We start from the raw sequence: 27,740 nt of genomic DNA on the forward strand, positions 1-27,740 counted from the left end.
ATGTAATTTTATCAATATGCTTTATGAAGTTGAGTTTATTATTTACAATTACACCCAGGTCCTTTACTGATGTAACTTCTATAAGTTGATGTTGATTGAGATGATATATGGCTGGAGTCCAGTTAGTTTTTATCTGATTTTTTTTTAAAAAAAATTCTCTTAAAAATTTCGGTCTTACGTTTTCCAATTTCTTTAATGAATTGTCTATGGAACAATAAATCAAGACAACGCAATAGTTCATATCCAATTATTTTGATTGACTCTTATTATCAAAGTTGTCTTCTTCTTTCGACTACCTCTGTTTTATTAATGACGTAGTTTTATAAAAATTTATATGGACGAGCATATCAAAGAGAACAGATTATTTTAGCAAAATATCCGGGGTTGGCAAAGAGACAAAATATCAGATGACATTAATCAGACAGATATTTTGACGTCTGATATTTTTTGATTAGATATTTTGTCGTTTGATATTTAGTAGCGACATCGGCAAAGATATTTATCCTATTATATGAAACTCATTGATTAGAAAAAAAAATAAAGTACGTAACAACTAAAATTACTTATTGGTAATAAAATAGTAATACGTATTGAAAGTGAACTATTGGCCGGTGGTTTTTTTTGGTTTCCGGCAAGAATGAAATGTTTTAATTCTAATTCGATTCGACTTTAACTATCCAAACAAGCTATTGTAACTTTTAATCGTTATAAATGCTTTAGTCATCGAAGGGTGATCGCGATATTGACCCCTGTATACTGTATACATAACAAAACTTAATTTATTCAATTCGAACTATGTATATTTCTGTATACGTATATATTTATATGTATATATAGATATTTAAACCGTTTATTGAACTTTGTAATAATATTGTATTATGGTTTACGTAATATAAGTATTTTTAATGACCCTGAAGTTAGCAGATATTTAAAAATTTTTGAATTTTCGGATTTCAATAAATCAATTGCAAAAAATAAAACAAAAATATGCACATGTAGAAAATTTAAAAAACTACAGGTGCAATTTTTTCAAATATTTTTTTTTATGGTTTATCGTCTAAAAAAAAAATCTAAAAATTATTAGACGTCTGCTAACTTCAGTATCATGTATTTTTAATAATTAAATTATTTGAATTTAAAAAAAAATTAGTAATATTCATAGACTCGGAGTTCCGGAGTTTAAAAAAAAATCACTCCACATAGGAGTAAATAGGGAGGTTGTTTTTTTCAGCGGAGCGATTTCGGAGTGATCTGGATTTTATTTAAATCCGCATTCACTCCGATTCGGAATTTAAATATTAAAACGAATCCACCTTCGGAGTAAATTTTACTCCGAGGAGATTAAATAAATAAACAGTAATCCGTTCCGCATTCACTCCAGATTTAATCCACGTTCATTCCGAAAATTTTTTACACTGTAAGCTGGAAGAAAATAATAATTTTGCTAACGAAAATTTTCCAATTGAAGGAGTCAATTTATTGATAGTTATTATTAATATATTTTTGCCTCAATGACCAATCAAGATGATAAACAAATATTTTCAATTCGAGTTTAACCATCCCTTGATCTATTTGTACGCGTAAAAATGAATATAAATTTTCTTTTGTTACTAAATTTTTCTGGTGTAAAATATTTAATTAATAAACTAAAAATAATTATCGAGTAAAGAAATTTTTTTGTAAGCAATAATTATTATTTTTATCATTGTATGAGTATGAGTATACGATGGACAATTTACTCTTGTTTATTATATGAATTGATTGACAATTAGTTCATAAGGTAGGTCTTGATGAACGCTATTCTAAGATAAAGGAATTAATTAAAGAATTAAGTGTTTAATATGTGAGTAGTTGAATGGAAAATAAATCCTATAAATAATATTGATTAATAAAAAGTTGTTAATTATATGATACAAGTGTATTAATATGCATGGTTGATATTATGACCTTCAATATTTCGGATTATATCTACTGTTGAATGAGAATAATTAATAAGAACTATTAATACCAAGTCACAGTCTTTATTCGCACGTCGTACAAGACACTTCGGTCGCCTGTAGTTCGGGCGAAACTGTTTCATTTTTTAAATAAATTATTGGATTTATTGGTCATTAGCAATTAATAATATTACCTCAATTAAAAATTAATTATTATTAGAGTTTTAATTAAAGAAAGGGTAAAAGTGGGGAGCTATTTACTGATAAATTTTAATTTTTTTTCTTTTTTAAATAACGATGTCAGCGCGTACTAGAGATAAATTAAATGAATTTGTTAGTGACACAACTAATGAAAAAAATTTAGATGATAAAAGTGAAATTACTGAATTTTTTGACGGCTGCAATGTACTTGTTACCGGAGGTTCGGGTTTTGTTGGTAAACTTCTTGTTGAAAAATTATTACGGTAAGTATTTAAATGTTAATAAACACTTTAAATTTAATTAAGTTTTATTTATTTGAGAAGAGAAAAAAAATGCGGATTAAAAAGAAATAAATGTAGATTTTTTTTTCATTGAAATCGGAAAAAAAGCGTGAGAATTATAATTGTCAGTCAAAGGGTAAAATGATAGTGTAGAAATATTCAGGTGGCTTAAATAAATTAATATATTAGACGTAACTTATATAAGAATAGTTGTAATTAAAATTAGTTATTAGCTTTAGGCCAATATATACAATCAAATGAGATGCATTATTTATAAAAATAGTTCATGCCTATGGATTTGTCTTGTTCGAGGCCTTGTTTTACGTCGCCGGAAATCACCCGTTGGATAGTACAAAGACATATTTACATGTCAAATATATGTTTTCATATAATTGTATTGTTGTCATTAGCTAATAAGTAAAAAAATTTCACATTGTTGATTTAAATAAATGAATATTAATTTTTTTATAGATCCTGCAATGTCGCTAAAGTTTATCTTATAATGAGAGCAAAAAAAGGAAAATCTTCGGAGCAACGTTACAAAGAACACTTTGAGGATGTTGTATGTGTTTTTTTTTTTTATAATGAGTTATAATAATGAAATAGATAAATTTATAATAATTATTTAAATTCAGGTGTACGATAGACTAAGAAAAGAAAAACCAGATTTTGCAAGCAAAGTTGTTATGATTGAAGGTGGATTAGAAGAAAGTGGACTAGTATTATCTTCTGAAAGTCGCGATTTGCTGAGAGACTCACATGTTATTTTTCATGGGGCTGCAACTGTACGTTTTGATGATAAGTTAAGATTTGCTGTCAATATAAATGTTCGGGGAACTAAAGAAGTTTTATTGTATGCAAGAGAAATGCCTAATCTTAAGGTAATTATTAAGTATTAAATAGAAGTGTGCGAAAAGTTCGAACTTACGAATTATTCGTATCAAATTGAATCCGAATTATTCGTAATTTCTTAAAAATTTTCTTTTGAATGACTTAAAGTTTTATTATTTTTCTTAATAAATCAAATATTTGTCAGAGGTAATTAGAGCTCAGGCACGAGTCTAAAAATTTTCGAATTATTTGATTTTATAAATTTTTTAAAAAATTCGAATTTCAAATCGAATAGTTACATTTGATTTGAATACGATTCGCATACCCTTATGGTGTGTTCGGACCCCCCGCCCGGTGCACTGGGGTGCCCGCCATTTACCCGGGAAAATTAAAATTCATAATTAAATTATTAGAAAAAAAGTTAATTTCCAATAAAAAAAATCTGTCTATCGGTTGACCCTGCGGGCCAGCCCCAAAACTTCCTGCTGTTTTCGAGCTCCTCGAGCTCGAAAACATTGTTGTGGATACATTTTCGAGCTCTTCGAGCTCGAAAATATTTTAGTGTGCTATTGTTTTAAAAAAAATACTTTAGTGTGCCATTGTTTTAAAAAAAAACCGATTTTAGCATTTCTTTCTCCCACGATATCTCAGGAATGAATTGACCGATTTTGATGGTTGCGGCGGCAATCGGCGTATTTTATTGAGTTCTAGAGCTGATAAAATTTTGAAATTGTTTGGTTCAGTTGTTTCAAAGATATTCGCAAAAAACTGTTTTTTACCATTTCTTTCTCCCGCGATAACTCTCGAACGAATTATCTGATTTTGATGATTGAGGCGGCAATCGACGTGTTTGATTGAGTTCTAGAGCTAGTTAGATTTTGAAGTTGATCGTATAAGTCGTTTCTGAGAAATCAATAAAAAACTAAAATAAAAAAAATTTTTAATTCTTATTCTTTGTATAACTTGTAAACTACATGACCGATTTACACATAAATCTAATCAAGGCTAAGTTTTGGTGAGCTCTTTCGATCGCCACCAAGTACGTTCAAATCGGTTCATCCGTTCCAAAGATATCGTCGGACAAAAAAAGTTCTAGGATCTCAAAACGTCGACATCTGATGAAAACTCGATTTCCGAAAATCGGACCGAAACCAATAACTTCCCTTTTTTGAAAATTTGCAATTTTCTTAGCGGGAAATTAAAAAGTATGAATTATCAAGTGTGCTAATTTTGGACACTGTGTGAGAATAGCCTTAAAAAATATATAAATGAAAATCGGTTTTAATACACTATCTGTCTGCAGTAAATGTGCGTGTGTAAATTGTGTGACATGTAGCATAATAAAATTGATTTTTATTTATGTTTCTTATTAATTAACAATTGCCATTTTTCTTTATTTATATTGATACTAGTAATAAAGATTATTCATAATCATACATTAAGATTCTCTTACTTAAATTTCACTTTAATCAAAACATTTGACAATTCATACGTTATTTTTTATTGGTAATTAACTTTTTTTCTATAATTTAATTATGAATTTTAATTTTCCCGGGTACACGGGTGCGCCCTAGTGCGCCGGGACGTGGGGTTCAAACACACCACTATTATCTAATAATTTATTAATAAATAAATAAATGAAAATCGTATGTAGGCAATTGTTCATATTGGAACGGCATTTTCGAATTGTGTGAACAAATTTATCGATGAAGTATATTATGATTGCCCTATTGAAAGTGATAAATTGTTGACATTGATCGATATACTCGACGACGAAGCGCTGGAATATGTAACTCCAAAGTATATATTATTTATTATATTGTTTTATTTTAAATATTGATACTATTAACAGTGAACTTTATCATTTGTTTATACAGGCTCATAGGCAAATGGCCAAACACATACGCGTTTACAAAAACTTTGGCTGAAGATGTTGTGCTAAAATGCGGTAAAGGATTACCTGTTTGTATTGTTCGTCCTTCGATAATGATTGGAACGTACAAAGAGCCTGTTGAGGGTTGGATTAATAACCTTTATGGTCCCACTGGGGTCGTTGTTGGTGCCGGTATAGGCTTACTACGTTCATTGCATTGTGAGCACTCGAATATAGCTGATATGATACCTGCTGATTATGTTATTAATAATATCATCGCTGCCGCATGGGATATTGGAACAACAAAGTAAATGTTTTAATATTTAAATATTTATTTTTAAACTTGAAAAATCCTATTAATTTGTTTAATTTAATTATTATTTTTTTGAATTTAATAGTTAGGGTAGAAGTACCATTTGCAGCCACTGCTCCATTTTTGGACATTTAGTACTTTATTTTAAATAATTAATGTGATTAAAGTATTTCTGTAAACATTTTAAAAATTAGTTATGTCATTGCGTCTTAGACAAATTATTTTATTTTAATTTTTCAAGTCTCCAGAACTGGCCCTAAAGTGGCCAAAACCGGTACCTCTATCCTATTGCGTACTAAGGGATGAAACAAAATGATTTCAGACGGGGGTAAAGTTGACTGTCTGAGCTGGAGAGGGCTGACATCATCCTCTGCACTCGTTTTATCCCGTGCTACGCAATGTATTTTATTCAAATATAACCCACACAGATAAGAAGGATTTCTTGGCGCAATAATTATTTCGTATCATGAATTGAAGACAAAAATTTTCTTAGGATTGGAAAAAATTTTCTTGGAGAAAGTAAACATTTTTCGCGCCAAGAAATACTTTTTTTCTGTACATGCGAACAAAAGTCTGTATAATAATGCATTTAAATAATAAAATTAAATGATTATTAGAATGCGAAAATCGGTGAAAGCTTTGACACCTGGTAAAACTGATGGAAACGAGTCAGGGTTAAATAAAAATAGTGATCAAGATGATGAGAACCCGCCGATATATAATTGTGTTTCTTCAGTACAAAATCCAACAACGTGGGGTGAGTTTATGAAGCACACTGAAACATATGGTACAAAAATTCCATCTAAAAAAGTCTTATGGTACTACTGCCTCACTCTCAACAGCAATCTTTGGATACACAATATTTATATATATCTATTCCACTTATTTCCCGCTCTGATTGTTGACATCGTTGCAAGATTGGCTGGCCGCAAACCAATGTATTGAAAATTATCTTACTGATTTATATGAAAATAATTTATTAATATTTTTTTTTAATCACATTTTATTTTTTTTACTCAACCAGATTATTGAATGCGTATAAAAAAATTCATAAATTCAGTGCCGTTATATCGTACTTCTGTACTCAGCAATGGAAATTCCGTAACGACAATGTGATTAAATTGTGGGATAAATTAAATCCAACGGACCGTAAGATTTTTTATTTCCATGTCGGCGAATTCAGGTGGGAAGATGTTTTGTCTAATAATATTATGGGAGTAAGATTATTTTTACTCAACGATCCACTCGATAGTCTCGAATACAGTAGGAAAAGATATGTCGCGTAAGTGCGATTATTTTATATATAAATTCAATCTCAGTAACTTTCGCCTGTCAATGCGCAATTCTGCTCTAACAAAATAATATTTAAATATGACATAATTTTTTTCCAATACGCGCAATAAATAATTTTTTAATTCGAAGATTAGTAATTTTATTATCCAAAGTAAGTTTTAATATTTTCCTATATGTTCAAAATTATTTTGACATGACCAAAGTTACTCAGGGTGAAAGTGATAATAATAATAATTATATTAATATTCAAATTTTGTATATTGTTTTTTGTTACAGGTTAAGAATCGCTCATTATACTGTTGTAACAATAACATGTTTATTATTGTTATGGCTAAAGTGGACATTACTTTGTACAATCTTTTCAATGGTATTTTGATTTTTAAAATTAATACTAATTACAACAACTCATCAACAATTGATTAATTACATTCACACCTGTTTATTTTTATAATTATTGTGTTTATTCATATTGAATTTAATAAATTATTGTTTAAAATTTCATAAAATTAATTATTACCTGTCACTGCAAATTATAATTCTCATATTTATTTATGAGTGTAAATGTAGCTGACACTTTAAAATTTAAAAAATTTTGAAATAAGGGAATGAAATTTGAAAAATGCGTATCTAAAAAAATTTTGAAATTAACAAGTGCATTTTTTATAATTATTTTTTTAAAAATTATTCACTCCATTTATTTATAATTTAAAATTTTTAATATGTCTGATGTCTGCTACATTCACACTCATAGTTTTTTGATACTAAAAATGTCGGTCGCCTGATAATTTATAGATTAATAACAAATTTTATCTTTAAAAAAAATACTACTATAAAAATACGTACGCGAAAATATTTCAGTCCTTGATATAAATTTTTTATAAATATTTTATATTTATTTTGTTTATTTTAAAACTAAATAAAATTTGATTTCTTCTCAAGTATCTGCGCTGCTGTTTACCATAAAAAATTACCGACCGCGCATTTTAAAAATGCGCGGGGCCTCAAAAGTTACCGAAGCGGCCGGTAGGTGGCGCCGAGAGTACAAGCAGAGATTCGAATATCCACTAGCATCAGTGTTCAACGGACGCCGGAATGATGTAGACGAGCCCGACAATCCACCCATTAATCTTTTCATTTATTATCAATATCAATTAATTTATTAAATCAGTCGATCAATCATAATAATACTACTGGTAAGAAATAAAATGTTTGCTGAATAATTAATTAATATATATAATATCAAGTGACTTTAAATTAATTTAAAGTCAACACTTGAAAATTTTTTAACCGAAGCCATTTTTTTAAGCTTTTGTTCATGAGCTTTCGCTGATTATTTCTAAATTTTAAAATGGCGGCTCAAAAAAAATTAATATCGCGTTAATTTATTCATATAAAATTATTTATATAAATGAATAAAATAAAATTAATTATTATTATTTTTAAAGACAATACGTTTTAAAATTTTTAATTCCAAATTTTTGAGTTGTCATTAAATAAAAATCGCGGGAAAAACATTTGAATTTGAATTGATAAAAATCGGAAGTTCAGATTGATGAGTTTAAGGGCAATTGATTTTAGTTGAGATGATTGAGGGAAGTAATGATAAGAATTAATTTTTAAGGCAAACAGAGAGAGCGGGGGAGAGATTGGGGGGAGGAAGTGGCGCTTAAGATTTAAAATAATATACAGACATGTATTTACTAGAGTAATCCAACTTAGGAGATAGAACAGCTTGTGATTCGAAGTGTAGGACTGAGAGAGGCGGATAAGCTCGATCGTGTGGGCTGCGCTTGTATCACGAGCTCGATACGAGTAGTGTACGAGTGGAGTAGCTTGAGTGGTGGTTCTACTCGCATCGGCGCGAGGAGAGAACCCGCAACCCGCGGTTTCAACAACTCGGTGTCTCAGAGTCTCTGCGAGCCAGTGTACGCCCGGCTGCCGACACGAGCGGATGGTGCACATGTCCTTTCTATTTAAAAAACATTCCCAGTACGATTTTCCCAGTACTATAAAACCTTCTGCTCGTCGTTATCATTTTAATTATTTGCATTTTAGTACACCGATAAACTACAGTAGTGTCAGCAAGAACAGTTTTTAAAAAAGGGTGGACAGAAATTTTTTTTAGTTTAATTCATTTAAAATCACGCGGTGGCATTTTTATTATACACTATTATTTTTAAATTTTATATTATTTGTATATTAAAAATTATATAGTATTTTTTAAAAAATTATAGGATTTGAATGACGTGAGCCGGCTACTGAGACGCGTGTCTTAGTTGTGATTGCAAAGAGCGGGAGTGAGATTTAAATTTGAACGTCAGTGAGGTTTAAAAAAAAATATACAATAAAAGTAAACAAATAATTAGACATTGTGATCATTGTACTGGCAAAGTTACGTCATGGTCTTTTTAACGCGGCACCCTGGAGCGCAAACCGTCCACCGGTTGCCATAGTACCGCGTGGCTTCGATCAGCTGATCGCGACTTTGCCGCAGTTTATTCTTCTACTGCTCCAATTTGTCTGAGCACAACAGACAGTCAGTTTATCACGTGCGGTTATTTTAATTCAGTGTTTGTGTCTACGGTCATAGAGCATTTTTAAATTCTATTAATAGATAAATAGACGGAATAATTGATACAGAACATTGAGATAATTGAGATAAATAAACTTTATGGGCAGATGACATTGCGAGTGCTTATGGGATTTAAATATTTAAAAATAAACATTACCTTAGTTGGTCAAGTTTTACTTTTATTCAGTGTAGAGTTTATTGTTTTATACTGATACTGATATTAATATTAATATTAATATTGTAATTCAAATTATGAAAATGATCTGCCGACACATATGACAATTAAGCGTAATCTATTCGCGTCGTCTGCGTCGCACGTGATCGCGAGTGAGTGACCTCTGAATTTATCAAGTGGAGAATTTCATCGGGCTGTTGAGAGTTCATCGATCGCTCTCAACTCACTCATTCATTTCTCATATTATTTTCTCTATATTTATTATTAATTATTTAATTCCGCACTTTTTCTCTTTCTCTCTCCCTCCCTATCTCACAATTTGTCGTTTTGAATTTTTGCCGCCTTATCGCGCCCGCAGCTTCCAGTTAATCCGGAAATGTATTTTACTTTGGTGACAACCGCAGACAATAATACTATTCGTGGATTAAATATTTGCTCACCCGATAAATCGATTTGATCGGTTATGTATTTAATGATAAAATGTTTCATTAAATTACCGATGATAAAATGCAAAAGAACTATGATCGATACTCGGACAATCGCAAAAGCTCTATGACAAAGCATTATTTTTTTTTGTTATTTTATATTTTTTAATTGCTGTTACTATTAGTATTATTATTGATACAATAACTCATTAAAGTATTTTATAATCAATGACATTTATTTATCCAATATCGTGATAATTAACAACGTGACTAAAATCGCGGCGAACAATTTAAAAAAAAACGCGAGTGTTGATAAATAAATACTATTTAAATTGTGTAATTAAATGTTACTTTAGTGTTACTATTAATTATTAATTAAAATTTAAATAATAATAAATGAACATGTTGATATTAGTAGTGGAGTCTTATCGAATTAGTGTTTTAAAATTTCCGTGGTAATATAAAGTGCCGCGTGGTCTTGTTACTTTGTGCAGAATAAACTCGGGGTTTATCTTACGCACTCACACGCGAAATAATACTGTGATAGGAGTTTTATTGTATACGTCAATGAGGATCTGAGTTGTCAAGCTGGTGGATTAGTTTGACAGATCACGGAGCTTCTATTTCAAGTCTACTTTGAGTAAGTTTTTTTTATTTTATTATTTATTTATGAATGGAAATGTAGACGATCCTGAAGTCAGCGGACAATTAAAAATTTTAGGATTTTTTTTTGGAACGTTATATTTGAAGAAAACATAAACTAAAAAAATGCACATGTAGAAAATTGAAAAAACTATAAGTGCAATTTTTTTAAATATTTTTTTTTTTATAATTTAACACTTTTATAAATTTCCAAAAATTATTAGACGTCGACTAACTTCAGTATCATAAATGCAGCAGACATACGACATTTTTTATGATACTAAAGTGAGCAGACGTCTAATAATTTTTAGATTTTATTTTAGACAGTAAATTATAAAAAAAAAAAAAATTTGAAAAAATTGCACCTGTAGTTTTTTAAATTCTCTACATGTGCATATTTTTTTTTCTGATTTATTCGTTGAAAAAAAAATCCGAAAATTTTTAATCATTTGCTAACTTTAAGATCATCAATTTTTTTATGACATAGAAAAAAAAAAATTCGATAATTAAAACAATAAAATTAAAAAAAAAATGCATGTACTGAATTTTGAATTTTCTAAACATGCATTTTTTTATTTTTAGTTTATGAACATTTTAATTTATTATTTCAAAGTTTAAAAAATTTGCAAATGCCCGCCAACTTTACTATCATTATTTATTTATTTATTGTATCGGCGATAAGTGATAGTTGATGATAAATATTATCACGTATTTGATATCATTTGCATGATAAATTTATATTTATTAATATTAATGATGCGTTTTAATTTTTTTGCTGATCGTACGTGTGTACAGAGTGTGTGGGGTACGTAAGTAGTAATGACGATAAAACGATAAACGTGCAATTGCTTGGACGTAAACACGTGCAGGGTATTGATGCATCAAGTGTCGCGCGCCACTAACCGCAATCGATAATAAACAAACGAGTTTTACATCTACTCATATATATATTTCAATGCATGGGTTGTAGATTATGATTTATGTGTGATATCACTGAGTCTGGATGATAAAAATCTGACATGATAAAATTTTGTCTAAGTTGTAAAACTAGTTTTGGTTTTACGCCTACATTTCATCAAATTAACATTTTCCGTGACATTTTAAGGCGTGGTCATTTTACATATATTTTTTAGAAAATTAATGTGTTCTTAACGTAAAATTTATGTGTTAATGTAGCAGACATCAGACAAATTAAAAATTTTTAGATAAATAATTAAAAAAACAATATTTGAAAAAAATGCAATTATTAATTTCAAAATTTTTTAAATGCGTATTTTTAAAAAATTTTGTTTCATTGATTATTTACTCTATTTATTTATAATTTTAAATTCGTCTAATGTCTACTATATTCACACTCATAAAATTTATAAGATCGCTAGGATGTCTGTTTTAAATTTTTTAATAAAATTTTAGTTCATTATATTTTTTTAAAAAAGAGTCAAATGGAAGAAAATCGCGAGTCTACTGTAATAAAATTAAATGTCAAGTATCAAATTGAAGATTATAATAGATAGAGTCTTGTAATATTTTTTACAACGCGGTTTTATTGATTAATTTTTTTTTTTTTTTTTTTTTTATAAAAGTACATTTAAAAAAAACTAAGTATAGAATTAGTTATAAATAAACGTATGAAAAAATTCTAAACAAATTTTATTGGTAAACTTTTTTTATCAACTAAAATTATGTTAAAAAAAAAATTTATTTAAATTGAATTTGAATATACGTCTCTTAGTAAATTGATTATTAATACATGAAGTGAAAAATAATATTGTCGTATTGAATGTTAAAGCGAAGAGATAAATTACAAATGAATAACCGTTAAAATTTTTTTTAATCAATTGAATCTTTGCAAGTAATAATAATGTCTCAAGTCAAAATGAAAAAATGCCTGTCATTTGTTACCGTGACAGTAATAATTCAAATCCATCAGAGAAAATAAATTTTTTAATTGATTGTAAAATACAGAGCGTGCGTATATATTTATCAACATCGTATAATATTGCACACTTTGAACGCGAAGCGGAGAAGTTGGGCTTTACTATCAAATTTTTTTAATCACGCGGTTCATTGATATTGTCATGTTTTTATTTTATATCGCAATACGTTATGGAAAGCATATTAATAGAAAGAGGAAACACTATTAAAGCCGGATGCTTTTTTAAAGTTATGTAATACGTATATTATAAAAAAAAAGTCCGATAAAAAAATTATATTGTGGCCGTCTCTGTTCTGTGGATGATCTTGAAGTTAGCAAACGATTAACAATTTTCGGATTTTTTTTTTAACAATTTAAGTAAAGAAAAAAAAAATAACTAAAAATACGCACACGTAGAAAATTAAAAAAACTATAGGTGCAATTTTCTGAAAATTTTTTTTTTTAATTTATCGTTTTTAAAAAAATCCAAAAATTATTAGACGTCGGATAATTTCAATATCATGTTCTGTGGTTCATAAATTCTCTGTAAATAAGATAAATCAATAACTATTTAACGCAACGACCCAATGTTTTTTACAACAGTCTCCTATTTGAATTAAAAAAAATCACCTGCATTATTTAACACTCATATCAGAAGATCGACTTCCACTTCCGTGGACCGTAATTTCGTAACCATGAATTCTATTTATTTTTATCGATTCATACATTTTGTATGAGTACATTATCGCTAGTAAGCGACATATCAGTGCTGAGATCTATAGATTAAAATTCTGTAACTAAATCTCAATTTAAAAATTCATTTCCCGTCTTTCTCTCCTCTGAAAACCAAAGCAATATAAAAATGACACATGGGTTCATATTGCGAGTGATAACCCGCTTGCGTTGCTGAAAGTTTATAGTCAGAGGAAAGAGTTATGACATTTAATACTCTAAAGAAGGCAGTATGTACCTTTTAAATCATTTTTTTCTCGTCACGTGTAGGCACGTTGTTGCCGAAACTCGTTTAGTTTACTATCGACGCAACTCGAGACTTAACTCAAGATTATAAACTTTATTACGTACACACATCAACACTTTTACGACCGCATTATATTTTTAAAATAATCAGAGTAAATATACACAGATTGTCATTCTTGTTTTCGTAAGAACTGATACTTGAACTCAAACATTTACACTCGCTTATTGTAGCTTTAGACAGGGCACAGTAAAAGTTTCACCTGAGGTGCATCGGTCACTAAGTCATATATTCTATGGTATATGTGACTCTTAGTGTATTCTCTTTATATTTTAATTTATATTAGCGACTTGTTAGCTGTCGGATTGAGTCAGTGATAAGTCTAATGGGATTATTTATCCCACCAAAGGAGCTTAAATGGGCACCTGCCATTGGCATATCACAATATCTACCCAACACCCGGTAACATAATTATGTTGACATGGATCGAGAGACAATATTTGTACTGTTAATTCAACTCATTAACGCAATATGACGATTCAAACTTTTTTACAACCATCGAGTTTTATTTTACGCGTAATAATGATATAGTTAAACAGTAGACTCGTTATAAGCATTGCTGCTGTCTCTCTCTTACCCGCAGGAAAAAATTCAATTTATGTAGGAAGAAATAGAGCGTCCGATGTTTGTTGTAATAATTGTCTGCTGTATTTTTTTTATTCATAAAAAAAATGTATTAATCCGCGCAATTTGCTATTAACGCGTGCGTAGGATTAATTGAATTTTATAATATAAATCAATTAAATGACTGAACACATAAATCATGATAATGTAGTTATTATTGTAACTTGTCTATCGTGATTTTATTACCAATTGTAAAGTCATATGTTTTTGCGGGTAATTATTTTTAATTTTGACGTAAAAGTCCACGTGTTAAAATATATTTTTTGCTGGTCAGTTGTTGTCTAGTCTAGACTATTGAGGTAAAGTAAATTAGCGCTGGTTATTTCTTGAGGCAACATTTTATTCAATGGTTTGTAAATATGTGTGTGTATGTGTGTTGAGTAAAATGCATTACATATATGATATTATATATGTAGTGTACAGTACTGGTATTAGATATTTAAAAAGACATGAATGTTGACAAGAGTAGTCACAGGAGTAGTCTCTAAGCGCACGTAATAACAACGACAACAAACTGTATAGTAGACGACGGCGGGCTCCGGGGCGTTTCCGTATCGATCACAATAATGTCGCATGGCAATCGACTCGCGCAAATGCGGTCGACCATGCGGGCAACGTCACGAATTGAGTTCTCATCCGGGAATATAATTTCATCGTTACGAAACACATTATAATCCACTGTCATTCGTATCATCTTTTTAAAATGCTTTAACTATTTTTAAATCCTCTAGTTACGTAATTTCCCGCTAGATGGCGATTTTACTCAAATCTTCTCGTAGCAAATTTTGCATCCAATTTTAATAATTTTCTATCCATTCGTTACTTATTATTTTGCATCAATATAATGGCATCTACTTTCTGTGCAATTAAAACATTTTTTGTCGGTAATTAATTTACGAAAAATTTTTTTAATGAATATCCATGGATTGGGAAATATTTTTAAAAAAATATACAACTATTTCTTCTTAAAACTAACTCATTTTTATTAATCATTCCACTCCAATAGCTTAAAAAAATATACTTTCCTATATAAGTATATATATATACAAAATTACATGGCACTTTCAATAATGAAAAGGTCACACCTCATAACTCGCTGTATTCATAAATTATTTTTAATACTTTATTATATTTATTTATTATTATTATTATTATTTTTCTTAACAATATTTTGACATCAATATTTATAATTAACCCGACATGTCTGGCATTAATGATTTTTTATTGAGTTGAATACTATATTAAAGAAAGTTAAATAACTGTGCGTATTAATAAAATCATCTTTAGCATATGTATATATATTTACATGTATATATGTATGTATGAGTATCGAAATTCCTGAATAACAAGTGGCGCTGCTGATAAATTTTTTATATTCCTCCATATCAATACATTCATATGAACCCATCAATCGGACCGTTACGTATGGATTTGAGTCATCTTCCGCGAAAAATTTAATTGTTGACTTTTTGCAATCTCTAAGATAGCCAGGACGTGTAATTAATAAAACTTATTATTGAAGAAATTACCGTCGATACAAACTTAAGTCCTCTATTCGCGTATTATATGATTATAATGTATACTTGATGAATATAATGTTGACTATGACGACAATAACAATAGCAAGACTAAGACCAAGACCAAGACTTGGACGTCTACGATACGAAGAAGACCGAGAGTTAGACCAAGACCAAGACCAAGACGACGCCGCCTACGAAATACCGCTATTTCGTCTTTGGTTACGTGGCTGGTACGCCTCGACGACTCTTGATAAATATAATTATGCCTAGAGGCAAGAAGATGCTTTAGTAGGTGAAGACTTGAGGATATAATTTATTATTATAAAAGTCCTTGATGAAATTTTGATTCTAAATTTTTTTATTTCACAATTTTAAATTGTTCGAAAAATAACAAAATGAGGTCATCAAATAAATATACATTTTTTTCCGTCACTATATCTATACATATTTATATTTATATATGTAGTGTAGTGGTAGTGGATAATAATGAGGTATATATCAAGGTGTCTAGGAGTGACTTATGTCTTTTATCAGATTAAAGATCTCACTATCGTCCATCAGAATCCATCAATAACATTTGGATGTGCGATTATCCGTGATAATCGTGACGCAATATCGATAGGACAGAGTTGTGTGTGACGGTTGAGTTATCGAGTTTGCGAATCGCTCGTGGGAGGCGTGAAGAAGAAGTTCCGCTTGGATAAGATAGCTGCACGAGCTAAGAAAACGTTAAATGATTAAGCTATTAATCAGCGCAGAAACTCTGGCTAGCACGCGACTACCGTTGCCTATTCGCGAAACAACTTCGGCCCACGTCCCTATATACGTATATACACACAAGCTACACCTTTGAGTGTGTAGATGAGTATTCTCTATTGTCTCTGTGTATGTTATACAGCTACTGCGCGGCGTATTGCTCCTGCTGTCTGATAATGTCACAAGTCTCGACACTTTTAGTTTTATTTATCTGCTGAAAAGATAACTTCTGTTCATTTTATTGTATTTACCAGCATCCAGCTGTTGCATTTAGCTTATATATTGTTGTTATTATTATTTATATGAGAACCTTTGCACTCCAAAGCAATATACTTATGCTTTGTCGATCTACACGTGACAATCGATCATTAGCATACAATGCGAGCTAATGGGATCGCGGTTGACGGCTACCGGCTCTAAACTTTAGATCTGGAGTTTATAGTCAATAAAAAATATTTTTAAAATAATATTTAATTATTTACGCAAATATTTTTTTTAATACTTTTGAATATTTATGAAAAAAAGAGCAGACATTTAAATTTGAAATATGTTTCGGATCATGAATAATAAAAAGGGTTATTTGTTAATAAAAAAATATAAATGTCGGTTGTCAATTTAAAAAGGCAAATTATCATTAGCCGTAATGTGCACTCGTTACTCATAATTTAGTATTGAATGTTTATTATTAATATTAATCCGTACCGAGTCGGATGTATATCAAAGGCGCTCGGTGTGTATTGACATTGACGAATCGAGCTAAGAGGATCACACTACACGTTGTCCTGATTTCGCAGTGTGTCGAAAATGCAAGAGGCGTTGCCTTTTTCATACCATATGTATATGTACACATATATATATATATATCTATACAGATACATATACATATACATATGTACAGACTAAGAATAAAAAAGAATAAAAAATAATAAAAGATATGAAAGACGAGTGGGCCATTCTCCATGACCAGTTCGGCATTCTCTCAACTCTGTTTTTAATATATATGCATCATTCGCGACAGTGATAAAAGAAGGTTTGGGACGGCAACGGACGCGAGCGCGGCAATCTTTTTCTATCTCTTTTTCTCCTCTTAAAATTACAGTAATATACAGATGACACATGGGTTCGTGTTGCGAGTGATAACCCGCTTGCGTTGCTGAAAGTTAATAGTCGGAGGAAAGAGTCTTGACATTTAATACTTTAAAGAAGGCAGTATGTACCTTTTAAATCATTTTTTTCTTGTCACGTGTAGGCACGTCGTTGCCGAAACTCGTTTACTATCGACGCAACTCGAGACCCGAGATTCAAAATTTTATTATGCACACACGCATACACACACACCATCACTTACTACAACAGGATTCTATTTTATAAATAACCCTGTACATGCACAGTGTACACCAGATTGTATGTACATGAGTGAATCGTGATATTCTGTTGCTCGTGTTACCAATGTCCTCCTTGTTTCCCCTCTTCCCTCAACTCATAAACGTTTACACTCGCTTATTGTATTAGGCAGAGGCTTATGATTGCTTCCTAGGTCACACCAAAGTGCAATCTCCGGTCTTCAACACGAGGATGGACGGATGGACACCCGAGAGCTTTATCGTACCGTGCGATAAGAGCCATCGTTGATGTTGTTTAACGACAATGTCGACAACGCCACTCTCTGCTATATGTAACCACTAACTCGACGATCTCATTTTATTTTTTTTTAAATTCTGCTGAATAGTATATCGCGTATACGAATATATACATGCATAAATGTGTGATGTACATATGTGTGTGTGTGTGTGTACCTTTTACATGTGCGTATGCAGTATACTATGTATAGCATGACAACGACATAAAGCGTACGAGAAATGCAAGCGCGATAAGGAAAAAGCCTTGAGCCATAAGCAAGCTAAGCCGCGAGCGGCACTAAGCTATGAACAGAACGGACCGACGATGGAAAATATACGCGGCTCCATATTTAGTGTGAAGGATTCTTGGATTTCCACTCGGTGCTATATAGAAACCGAACCAATACGATGGGAAATGTGGTGACTCCCGTTTATATTGCCAGACACTACGGAAATTGTCGTATCGATTGATTAAGTGTAATTTTATTTTAAAAATATCTCGTAGTTGGGTGAAAAAAATTCTGTAATGTTTAAATGCATCGTTTGTTATTATCGCATTTAAATATTTTATCAAGTACTATAATACTGAGAGCGGGCATGAAACTGCGGTGAGTGAAGAAATATTTTTCGTTGTAAAAAAAGACAATTCCCTGCGGTTGATGCTCTTGCGCGAAATTGACGAGTGTTTAACTACGCGGTTTCGTTCAAACAGGCTGCGATTACGGACCATTATTCTTTAGTTTGTGATACTAACGTATCCATGAGCGTTCTCTGGCTAGTTGGTGGTTGTATTTCCAGATATTACAATTTAACAGCATATCAGGATGACTACTTCTCATATGGATACATACATAAATATATATATGTGTGTGTGCGTGTATGTGTTAAATAGCATACGAACGCTTGGGAAAACTTGAATGTCCCTGGGAGGCAAGGAAAAACGTTTCTGGGTGTGGTTTCCTTGCAAAACTTATCCATACTGCACAGAAAATACCAGCCGGTCGCTCTCTTACTGAGTTTGTATCTCTTTCCAGTACACAATCTCCAACAAATGTTTCTTTTACTTGACAAATTATTTTGCAAGATTAAAAATTACACTGTAAATTAAATTTAATACTAATTATTATCTTTATTCACATTGATATTAAATAAATAACATAATTTTCATTGCATTTGCATAGATTATCATTATTTTAAATTATTATATTATATACATTTTCAATATATATATCTGTTAAAGATTTAACGACTTAACATCATTGTAATCATCATTATTATCATCATCATTATCATCATCATCATCATCATCATCATCGTGATTTCTAGTATTGGAATCAGCATAACACTGAACCGAACAACCGCCACTTAAAGAGCATTAAACTCGCGTTGAACTATAAATGTTTACGCCTACATTACTGCCTTGTGGTTCAGAGAATATTAATTTCATATGTTGGAATACCTCGAAAATTTATGACCAACACATTTGATTTGTTTTTAAAACTACCATTTAAAAAGTACTCATCAAATTATTATTTATTCAATAGCTCATTGTGATGTCATGCAAATATATTTTTATTCGTCACTTTCACATTTCATTTAAATCCGGTATCACTTCAAAGAAAGTCGAGTCTACCCAGAGTTAAAAATCAAAGTTGATAACATTGTATGCAACTATTTTTTTATTTTTTTTTCGGCTCAACTGAGAATAGCAGCATATATTTTAAAAGAGTAAGGTGATAGTGAATGTGTTTTGCAATTTCGCGATCGTCGACAGTATACAGAACGAGAATTCTCAACGTGTCACTAGGTTACTACATTTTCCTTCAGCGACAAACTTAAAATGCGTATATATTTATTTTTTATTTATTTAGTTTACCAATAGCAGCTGACTTACGACCGTTGCTTACAGTATTAGTGTAGTGTTGTAGGCACAAATACTCGTATAGATTTACTATAAACTTAGTAAGTACAATTTCATTGATCCAAATGCTGGTAAAAGTGTGATGTAGCAACGTGTGACTGACAAATCGTTACTAAATCGTGCGCAAAATTTCACACTAAACACTTACGGTGACATATTTTTTTTTTTTTTTCACCTTTCCCTAAAGAGTTTTCATTAATCCCAGAGTAAATGAATTTGCCGAGTGATCGATTCTCGTGAAAGTTTATTCATTTAGATTTATTTATTTTTTTTCTATCATTAGTATGAAGTAATTAGTTATATACCACTTGGATCAGATTCTTCCGTATATTCCAGTATATTTACTCCAGTTATTTGGACTCAACCTCTTCGACTTGTTTTTTTTCGAAGAAGTTTGTATTTAAAGTATACTTGATAAATATTTCTTAACCAAATATGGTAATTATAAAATTAAAAAGTTCTTTAAGAATTTACTTGGTTAGGATGAAAATTTTAATGACTGGTACATTACGAAATTATTCAATATAATTTAAATGGAGTTTTAATTAGCTAATTAATTCATCAATTATCGGTTAAACCAAATAAAACACATTGTAGAAAACGGTTATATATGTAATGTCTTAATCATAAATAATGTTGTAGTTAAAACTTGTTGAATCTGTTTGTCGTTACCGTAATTGTTGATTTTTATTTCGCAAGTACGATATTTATTTATGTCAGTAGAGACAAAACGCGAAAATATTAACGTCTATAACTTAATATGATAGCTAAAGTTTTCAAGGTCAAGTATATTTATACTATAAAGTAAGACAGTCGAGTGAGAAACCAACAGCAGATAAGGTAATACATATTTCCAGTAGTAAATGCGCTTGAGTTCTCACGTAGATCAACCCGCGATCTACCACTTACGATCATTATCTATCTAGCCTCTGTACAATCCACTTATTTACATCTAGATTGTGTCTAACAATACTATTCAAATATCCCAATTGTCTTTTTCAATATCATTTTATTTATTTCTCTATTTTCCTCAATAAATCTGCATATATATTTATAGATTTTTTCTCTTTAAATCATTTTCGACTTATTGAAAATTTCGTATTTCGACACGGACTGTGTTAAACTCCACAGTACAAAATATTGTGTTAAAATCTACATAATCTGTGTGCTAGAAACGGCTACACGATATTTGTGTAGAATTTCAACACGAATTTCGGGTAATACGAGAAGAAACTTTAACACTTTAAATGTCAGTGGTGACACAAAAAAAAGATATTAATTTTACATTTTATTTTTGTATCATATTCAGTAAAGGGGCCGTTCATAAAATACGTCACGCAAAATTTTACTTCTTTAGACCCCCTCCCCCTTCGTCATGCTATGTCACATTTTCTGCGATCTTCCTATCAATATTGCGTCACAAATGATAGACCTCTCCCCCATTATGACGGAAATATTTATATATTTAGAATTATGAAACGAATGACTTTCTATCGTGACAAAAAAATAAAATTGAAGAAAACCGAGAGAAAAATTTGAAAAATTATTTTATGAGCTGCGAACGTTACGTTTCCTTAGACCCCCGACCCCCCTTGCTATATATAGTAAGCGACATTCCCTCCTCCCCCATAAGTGTAAAATAATTTATATATTATTTTGAGGTTATCAATAGAGACAACAATTATTATTTAACATTAAGGGGCAGAGGCAACCGATCGGTTCTTGTGTGGCTCGGGCGATCACCAAAGTTAAGCAGCACCGAGCACGGTTGCTACTTGGTTGGGTGACCGCTTAGCCATGCATTGAGCTTGATCGGAAGTCTCTGTGCGCTAGGCGCGGACTGAAGATCCAGTGATTGGTAAAATGGGAATTTTATCGATCACTGGAACTTCACCCGCTCCGAAAAATGACAGCTGTACTGGCAAAAGGTTTTCTCTGTGGTTTCCCCTTGCCGCTATACTCCCACGACGAAAAGGTGGAGTATAGGGCATCACGTAATGATGCAGTACAGAAGCACAAGTTGGTCTACAGCCGCATGAAAAAGAGGAGGGAATAGAAAAGGTAGCAATTGCGATTAAAGGCAAGAAGTGTAAAAGGCAGAAAATGCTATACACTGTCAACAATAATAAAAAAAAAAAAATGTTATTTAACATTAAACTGTTTTTTGACAGTAATCAATATTTTTATTAGAGTCAAGATTAAAAAAAAATCACGGAATGTTTCATACCAGTTGTAAATAGTAAATCAATTAATTTCTTAAGAAAAAAAAAAAATACACGTTTATTTGTATAATAAACACTTCAGCTTTTAGTAAATGGTAAATTTAATTTATTAATAATCAAAATTATTAAGCTGAATTGACATTTATAAAATGTCGACTTCACTTTCATTTTTCTAATAATTCTTCCGTGACTATCGTATGACTTTTTAACATAAATTGTTCATTAATTTTAAATTAACACTTGATAAATGTTGATAATTACAATTTTTGTAGTAACACTTTTTAAATGGTAGATAGTAGACCTAGTTCGAATTTTCAAGTAACATAGTAAAATGTCTTAATTTTACACAAATACACACAATTTTTTACTGCGTTGGAGTCGGTTAAAAGGATTTGAAAATTTTTTAAATAATTGAATTTACTAAAAAAAAATTTAATGGGCATAAACATATATCCCGACTGAATATAACTGGTTATTTATGTCTAGTCGACAATATTTTTTTTTTTTTCGTTGAGTAGTTTATAGCCTTTGATGCAATAGGTCATAAAAAAACAAATAAGTCAACATCATCTTTTAAAATTAATTAATTTTTTATTTAACAATTTATTTTTATGACAAATCAAGTTTTTAATTTTTGATAATTTTTTAAAATTATTTTTTTTAAATCCATAAAACTATATCAAAGTTGAATATACATTAGTCACCTGCAGCCCTCATATGACTGCCCGAGTGTCAAAAAAATTTTTTATTCTCTCAATAATATAATTTTTAAAAGAATTAGACAATAATAATAATTATAATAATTAAAAATAATTTGTGATAGCACGTGTATAAAGTTTAATAGCAGGCAGGTCACTTTTCCAAGACAGTTGTTGATTGTGGAGCTCGTGCTCTACTCCGTTCCAGTCGTCGCACACGCGTGCTACCTCATTCATAAAGACCCAAGTAAAGCTCTCGGGTACACACGTCAGCAAGACGAGACAAGTATTGGCATATATAACTATATTTTGCTGCAAAGATTCATATTATGCATGCATATACATTACATTTGTATATAAATATCACAACACCAGATATAAATAGGATCCGACAGTTGCAAATGTAAATATAACGTAAGACAGACTTAACTCGAGGAACCAAAAGTCTGCGTCATAATTCGGTCTGGTCGTTGTTTGTGTTAGGGATCGAGGAAAACCGCTGGTCACTCTGCCCTGCTTGGTTGGGTTACGTCCCAAGACCCATCCAACCATATCAATAATGTATCGTCATGCTAATTTAGATGTAACTTATACTTCTTTTCCTTTATAATTAAATTAAATTTGCCCCGACCCTTGGAAAAAAATTTATCACTAATCACTTAAACTAAAATAAACCCATCAATTTAATGCATTTAGATTATTAACAAAAATTAATCTCCCACTATACGATAGTGCCAGAAAACTTCGGTCGTGGTTTCCTTGAAGCCATAACTTATTACAAGTTGCGCACACTTGTTACAGTTATGCTGGTACGGGTTGAGATAAAACAGAATTGCAAGCAAAGACTTCGTCATGCTTGAGCTCACTACGCTGAGTAAAGTCGTTTTGGAAAAAGACACGTGTGACACGAACAACCTCGAGTATAATGAACCTCGACACCCAAAGTCGACAACAAATAAAACACAAGTCACATTCTCCTCGATCTCTGAATGGCCGAGGTGTATGACCACTGGAATTTACTAATGTACACTTTGAGTAATCCGTCAAAGAAAGTGATCATTAAAAAAAGGGATATCCACATATGCGATATCCGGAGTATGTTCGTCAGCGTATAGCAGACTAATTGCATACTTTTAATTGATTTTAAATTAAGATACAGATATATGTTTAATATACATAAATGGAACAACAGTTTTATTATGAATAGTGCATGCAAGTTTAAAAAAAAAAAAATGCGTAAATCAATTGAGCGTAACACGGACATTCTTAGCATGTGACTAATTAAAAAAACAGTATGTATTAAAGTACCGGTGTAACTGTTGTAGTTGTAATTGTAGTTGTAGTTATAGTTGTTAGTAAGTATGTTTATATCTTCGATCCAATTGACCAAAGTCGCGATACAGTGAAGGGGCGCGAAACCATTTACGAGTTTCGATTAAAAAATTCTTCGGCTTATAATTTCGTCACTGCAATAAAGTCGATTGCAAGTGCCTCGGGACATTTAAATCGATCATTTAATACTATTTTAATTACGACAGTTTCTCGTTACTTCTGATACTTTGTACGTTTGAGTATTTTATTATTGCTCATATAAATATATGCTCATAAATAGAGAGGTTCCTCGGATAAATTGACGGCTGTACTCAGTAGTTATTTTGTTTGCATTTTATTATTTATGGCCTTGCGTTATATTTATTATTAATTTGTTCCGGAAGAATAATAATTTTTTTTTTTTTTTTTTTTACTACAATTGAGTAACTAAATTCCAACTTAAACGTATTATTTAACATTTAAATTATACGGGGATTTATTAACGTTTATGCTTAACAATAATGTTAACTTTGAGGTTTTAAATTATATTACGATTCCTGTTGGTTATTTCACAATGAATTTATTTGGTAAGAAGGTCATTATAAATTCAAAACTCATTTATTATATGTATATATTTTTAGTATTCACTGATGTCAATTTAATATTCTGCATTAAATTATTTATACATTTCATTAGTCGTATTCTCGATAATGTAATTTACATTTCATTAAGTCGTTTTATTTTATTTTTAATTCATCGATTTGAGAGAATAATATTGAATTGGAAAAGCCAATTTCATTCGCGGACTCGATATATATAAAATAATTTATTCAATCCCATTTAGTCTAAGAGCTAGTAAATTCAATTGTAGATACACTAAATCCTTCATTTCCTGGATATTAATCATTCATTTTCTCTCGATTCGCTAAATCTGTCAAATTAAAAAACAAATAATAAAATAATTTTATTATAGAAGGGTAAAAAAATGATATGAATAAAAATAAACGTAGACCAGTGGGGATTGAATTCGATGATCGAAAGAGCAATAACGTTAATCGATTGTGACGTGCCGGATCGAATGATTTAAATAAAGAACAGGCTTGTCATGGGCCCGGCTAAGCGACCGCGCCCTCTCAATCGTTTTTCAATTGTATTATAAATTGTCGTTCCATCCAATAATTTTATTTAGCTCAACTCTTACAATAGCAGCTTTCATACTAAAAAAATCCGTCTCCATCTCCATCTTCATTGCATCCATTATTTTTATTACAACTTTTTATTTCGCGCACAGCCTCCAGAACGTGACGAAATTTCCCCATCATGCTCTGCTACTGTATCTAATATTCCCATCTACAGGATCAGAGAGTCATTAGGCCTTCTCTTTTCTTCCCGTAACATCAATTTATCTTACTGAAGTCAGAAGCCAGTGCTTCTGCTGTACGGCACGCCAACAGATACCAGATGTCGAGATCTCGAGCGACACTCTTCCTATCTATATCTTTTTTTATTATTATTATTTTTATCTTTTCTTTTCTTACTTATTTTTTTTCCACACCCAGTGTGTGCCGTGTCCACAGCCGGCTTCTGGTTTATTTCATATCAGATACAGCCCGTATTATCTAGACCGATTTATCGATAAAGATGGGAATGGGCGTGTTTGGGAATTACTTGCCAACCCAATGTGACATTTTGCCTGAGGTTAACAAAAAAAATTATACTAAAAAGATATATCGATAAGATGGCTTAGGATTTTATCCAGTCTAACTTGTCAACACTTTTTATTTCCAATTACATTGTTTACTATAACTATTATTATTGTTGTTATTTTATTTACACAGCCAATATTTATCGTTGTTTTTTTATCATTGCAGATATCATAAGCCAAACGGGCCAGTATTTATGCCAGTATGCCAATATATCCAAGTTGCCAGTAGCCAGCAGCCCAGTAATAAACTTATCAGATTTAAGTCCCTGTAATAAACTTAAATCTAAATAATTAATCTCTAAGCAATGCATTTACGTAAAATATCACTATAATAACGTTCATTAAACATATCTTAGTTATTTAAACTATTAGTACTCTATAAATATATATTATTATTTATAAAACCACTATCACAGTGAACGAATATCGGTTTTCTCCGCAATAATTTATTTGCTACGTACACTACTACTTTTATTCTCAATCGCGAGGGTTAATATCTAAGTAGTGGACATCTAGCCTTCGTGAGTGTAACGAACCCGGCGAATCCAAGTTTACTTACTTCAGTATATATATATATATATATATACAAGGAAAAAGCTATAGCTAAATAATAGAAACTCGGTTTACGAACGGTCGTATTAAAGGATTATAAATAAATAAAGAGTGTTATATATAAAAATAAAAAAAAGTTGTGAAGGAAAAGGGTGAAAAAGTACTCAAGACACGCAAGCCGGTGGCTGGAAACGCTGACTTACATCGGGAACGCCAACCTGCAATCAAGGTTCATGGTTTTCATGGTGAGTCATACTCTTATCATTTATTCTTCTATTATTACCGCATGTTATATATTACAGAGACTGAGTATTTTATTTATCCTCTGGCGTCTAGACTCTGTTGTACCACGGCTTAATAACATGTATTCAAATAATCTCTTAATTATATACATATATGAATACTAAGTGGTAACAAGTGTCTGATTTAATAAAAAAATATTACGATTAAATTATATGATAACTTCAAACATCTTAATACGTACCAAATACTTGATACACATAATATCTATACTGTATAATGTATATACAGTTGAATATTATTAAATTAGCATAATTAAAACAGTTAAATCTATAAGATCCAGAAAATGGATCCCACCTACGATTAATCCGCGAGTAGTTTCTTAGGATCTGAGAGTGCCAGGACTTTAACCACTACATCCACGTGGGGAATTATCTTTATTTGCAAGCCCGGTTGTCTCCAGTGTGGTTGGTTTACTCGGTTACAGTATATGTTTATATATAAGAAGAAGGCTTGATGCATCTCGCTTCTTGCTTCTTATTTTTTACTTGTACTTCTTATTTCTTATATGTACTCACTTTTAAGACTTGTTTGTGTACACACTGGCTGCTTGTGCACGAGTTACGTACACACTCTCGCATTCAGTGTATCCAACTCGATTCGCTGTCTCGTAAGTCTTTGGGGAGTGTATCGAAGTACTATACGCGGGAGTTGTAACAAAATACTGGTCAACATAAATTGCCCGTAAAGTTCTTCAGGTCGAAGGTGGTGGGACTACTGCAGTGAAAATAAAGAGTCTGCTTTTTATTTTAACTTTTTTTTATTTTTTCGAGTGGCTTGTATCTTGTGTGTAAGGTCTTTTGCGGTTTGTCGGACAGTTTATGTGGTAGCGGGTTACACAAATTAGCCGGGCCAATAATGTTTGTTACAATAGCAATATGCTCTGTATCATGGTCTTGGTCTTGGTCTTGGTCTCGGTTTTGTTCTTGGTCTTACCCTTGGCAATGTTAAGTTTTAATTAACGTTAGTCATTTAGGATTGTACGGACAAAACTTGACCATTAATGTTTTATTCTGGT

The 27,740-nt window shown here is 31.0% G+C and overlaps 2 protein-coding genes across 3 annotated transcripts in view; both read left to right on the forward strand.

Moving 5' to 3' along the window:
• Window positions 1-2,014: 2,014 nt before the first annotated feature.
• On the forward strand, window positions 2,015-7,197 carry LOC130664174 (fatty acyl-CoA reductase wat-like). Its single transcript, XM_057463991.1, has 8 exons — window positions 2,015-2,401; window positions 2,891-2,981; window positions 3,055-3,300; window positions 4,905-5,050; window positions 5,128-5,430; window positions 6,054-6,374; window positions 6,461-6,718; window positions 7,006-7,197. The coding sequence occupies exons 1-8, from the start codon at window positions 2,235-2,237 to the stop codon at window positions 7,103-7,105; spliced, it is 1,632 nt and encodes a 543-aa protein (XP_057319974.1). The 5' UTR covers window positions 2,015-2,234; the 3' UTR covers window positions 7,106-7,197.
• Window positions 7,198-8,577: 1,380 nt separating this feature from the next.
• LOC130664264 (Krueppel-like factor 3) overlaps window positions 8,578-27,740 on the forward strand; it is a 213,761-nt gene continuing 194,598 nt past the window's right edge. Inside the window, exons 1-2 of one of the 2 annotated variants that reach the window (XM_057464138.1) lie at window positions 8,578-10,541; window positions 26,037-26,667. In XM_057464138.1, the coding sequence (XP_057320121.1) occupies window positions 26,656-26,667 (12 nt within the window). In that variant the 5' untranslated portion in view covers window positions 8,578-10,541; window positions 26,037-26,655. The remainder of the gene's footprint in view (window positions 10,542-26,036; window positions 26,668-27,740) is intronic. The other variant, XM_057464140.1, reaches the window with a different exon arrangement.

The sequence above is a fragment of the Microplitis mediator genome, chromosome 2, assembly GCF_029852145.1.
Source record: "Microplitis mediator isolate UGA2020A chromosome 2, iyMicMedi2.1, whole genome shotgun sequence".
In the NCBI taxonomy this organism is placed as follows: domain Eukaryota; kingdom Metazoa; phylum Arthropoda; class Insecta; order Hymenoptera; family Braconidae; genus Microplitis; species Microplitis mediator.

Bases quoted from the DNA above. Each gene is read 5' to 3' on its own strand.
- LOC130664174 (XM_057463991.1), top strand. From the start codon at position 2,235: ATGTCAGCGCGTACTAGAGATAAATTAAATGAATTTGTTAGTGACACA. The intron at 3,301-4,904 runs GTAATTATTAAG...AATCGTATGTAG, and splicing joins GAGAAATGCCTAATCTTAAG to GCAATTGTTCATATTGGAAC. The intron at 6,375-6,460 runs GTATTGAAAATT...TTACTCAACCAG, and splicing joins TTGGCTGGCCGCAAACCAAT to ATTATTGAATGCGTATAAAA.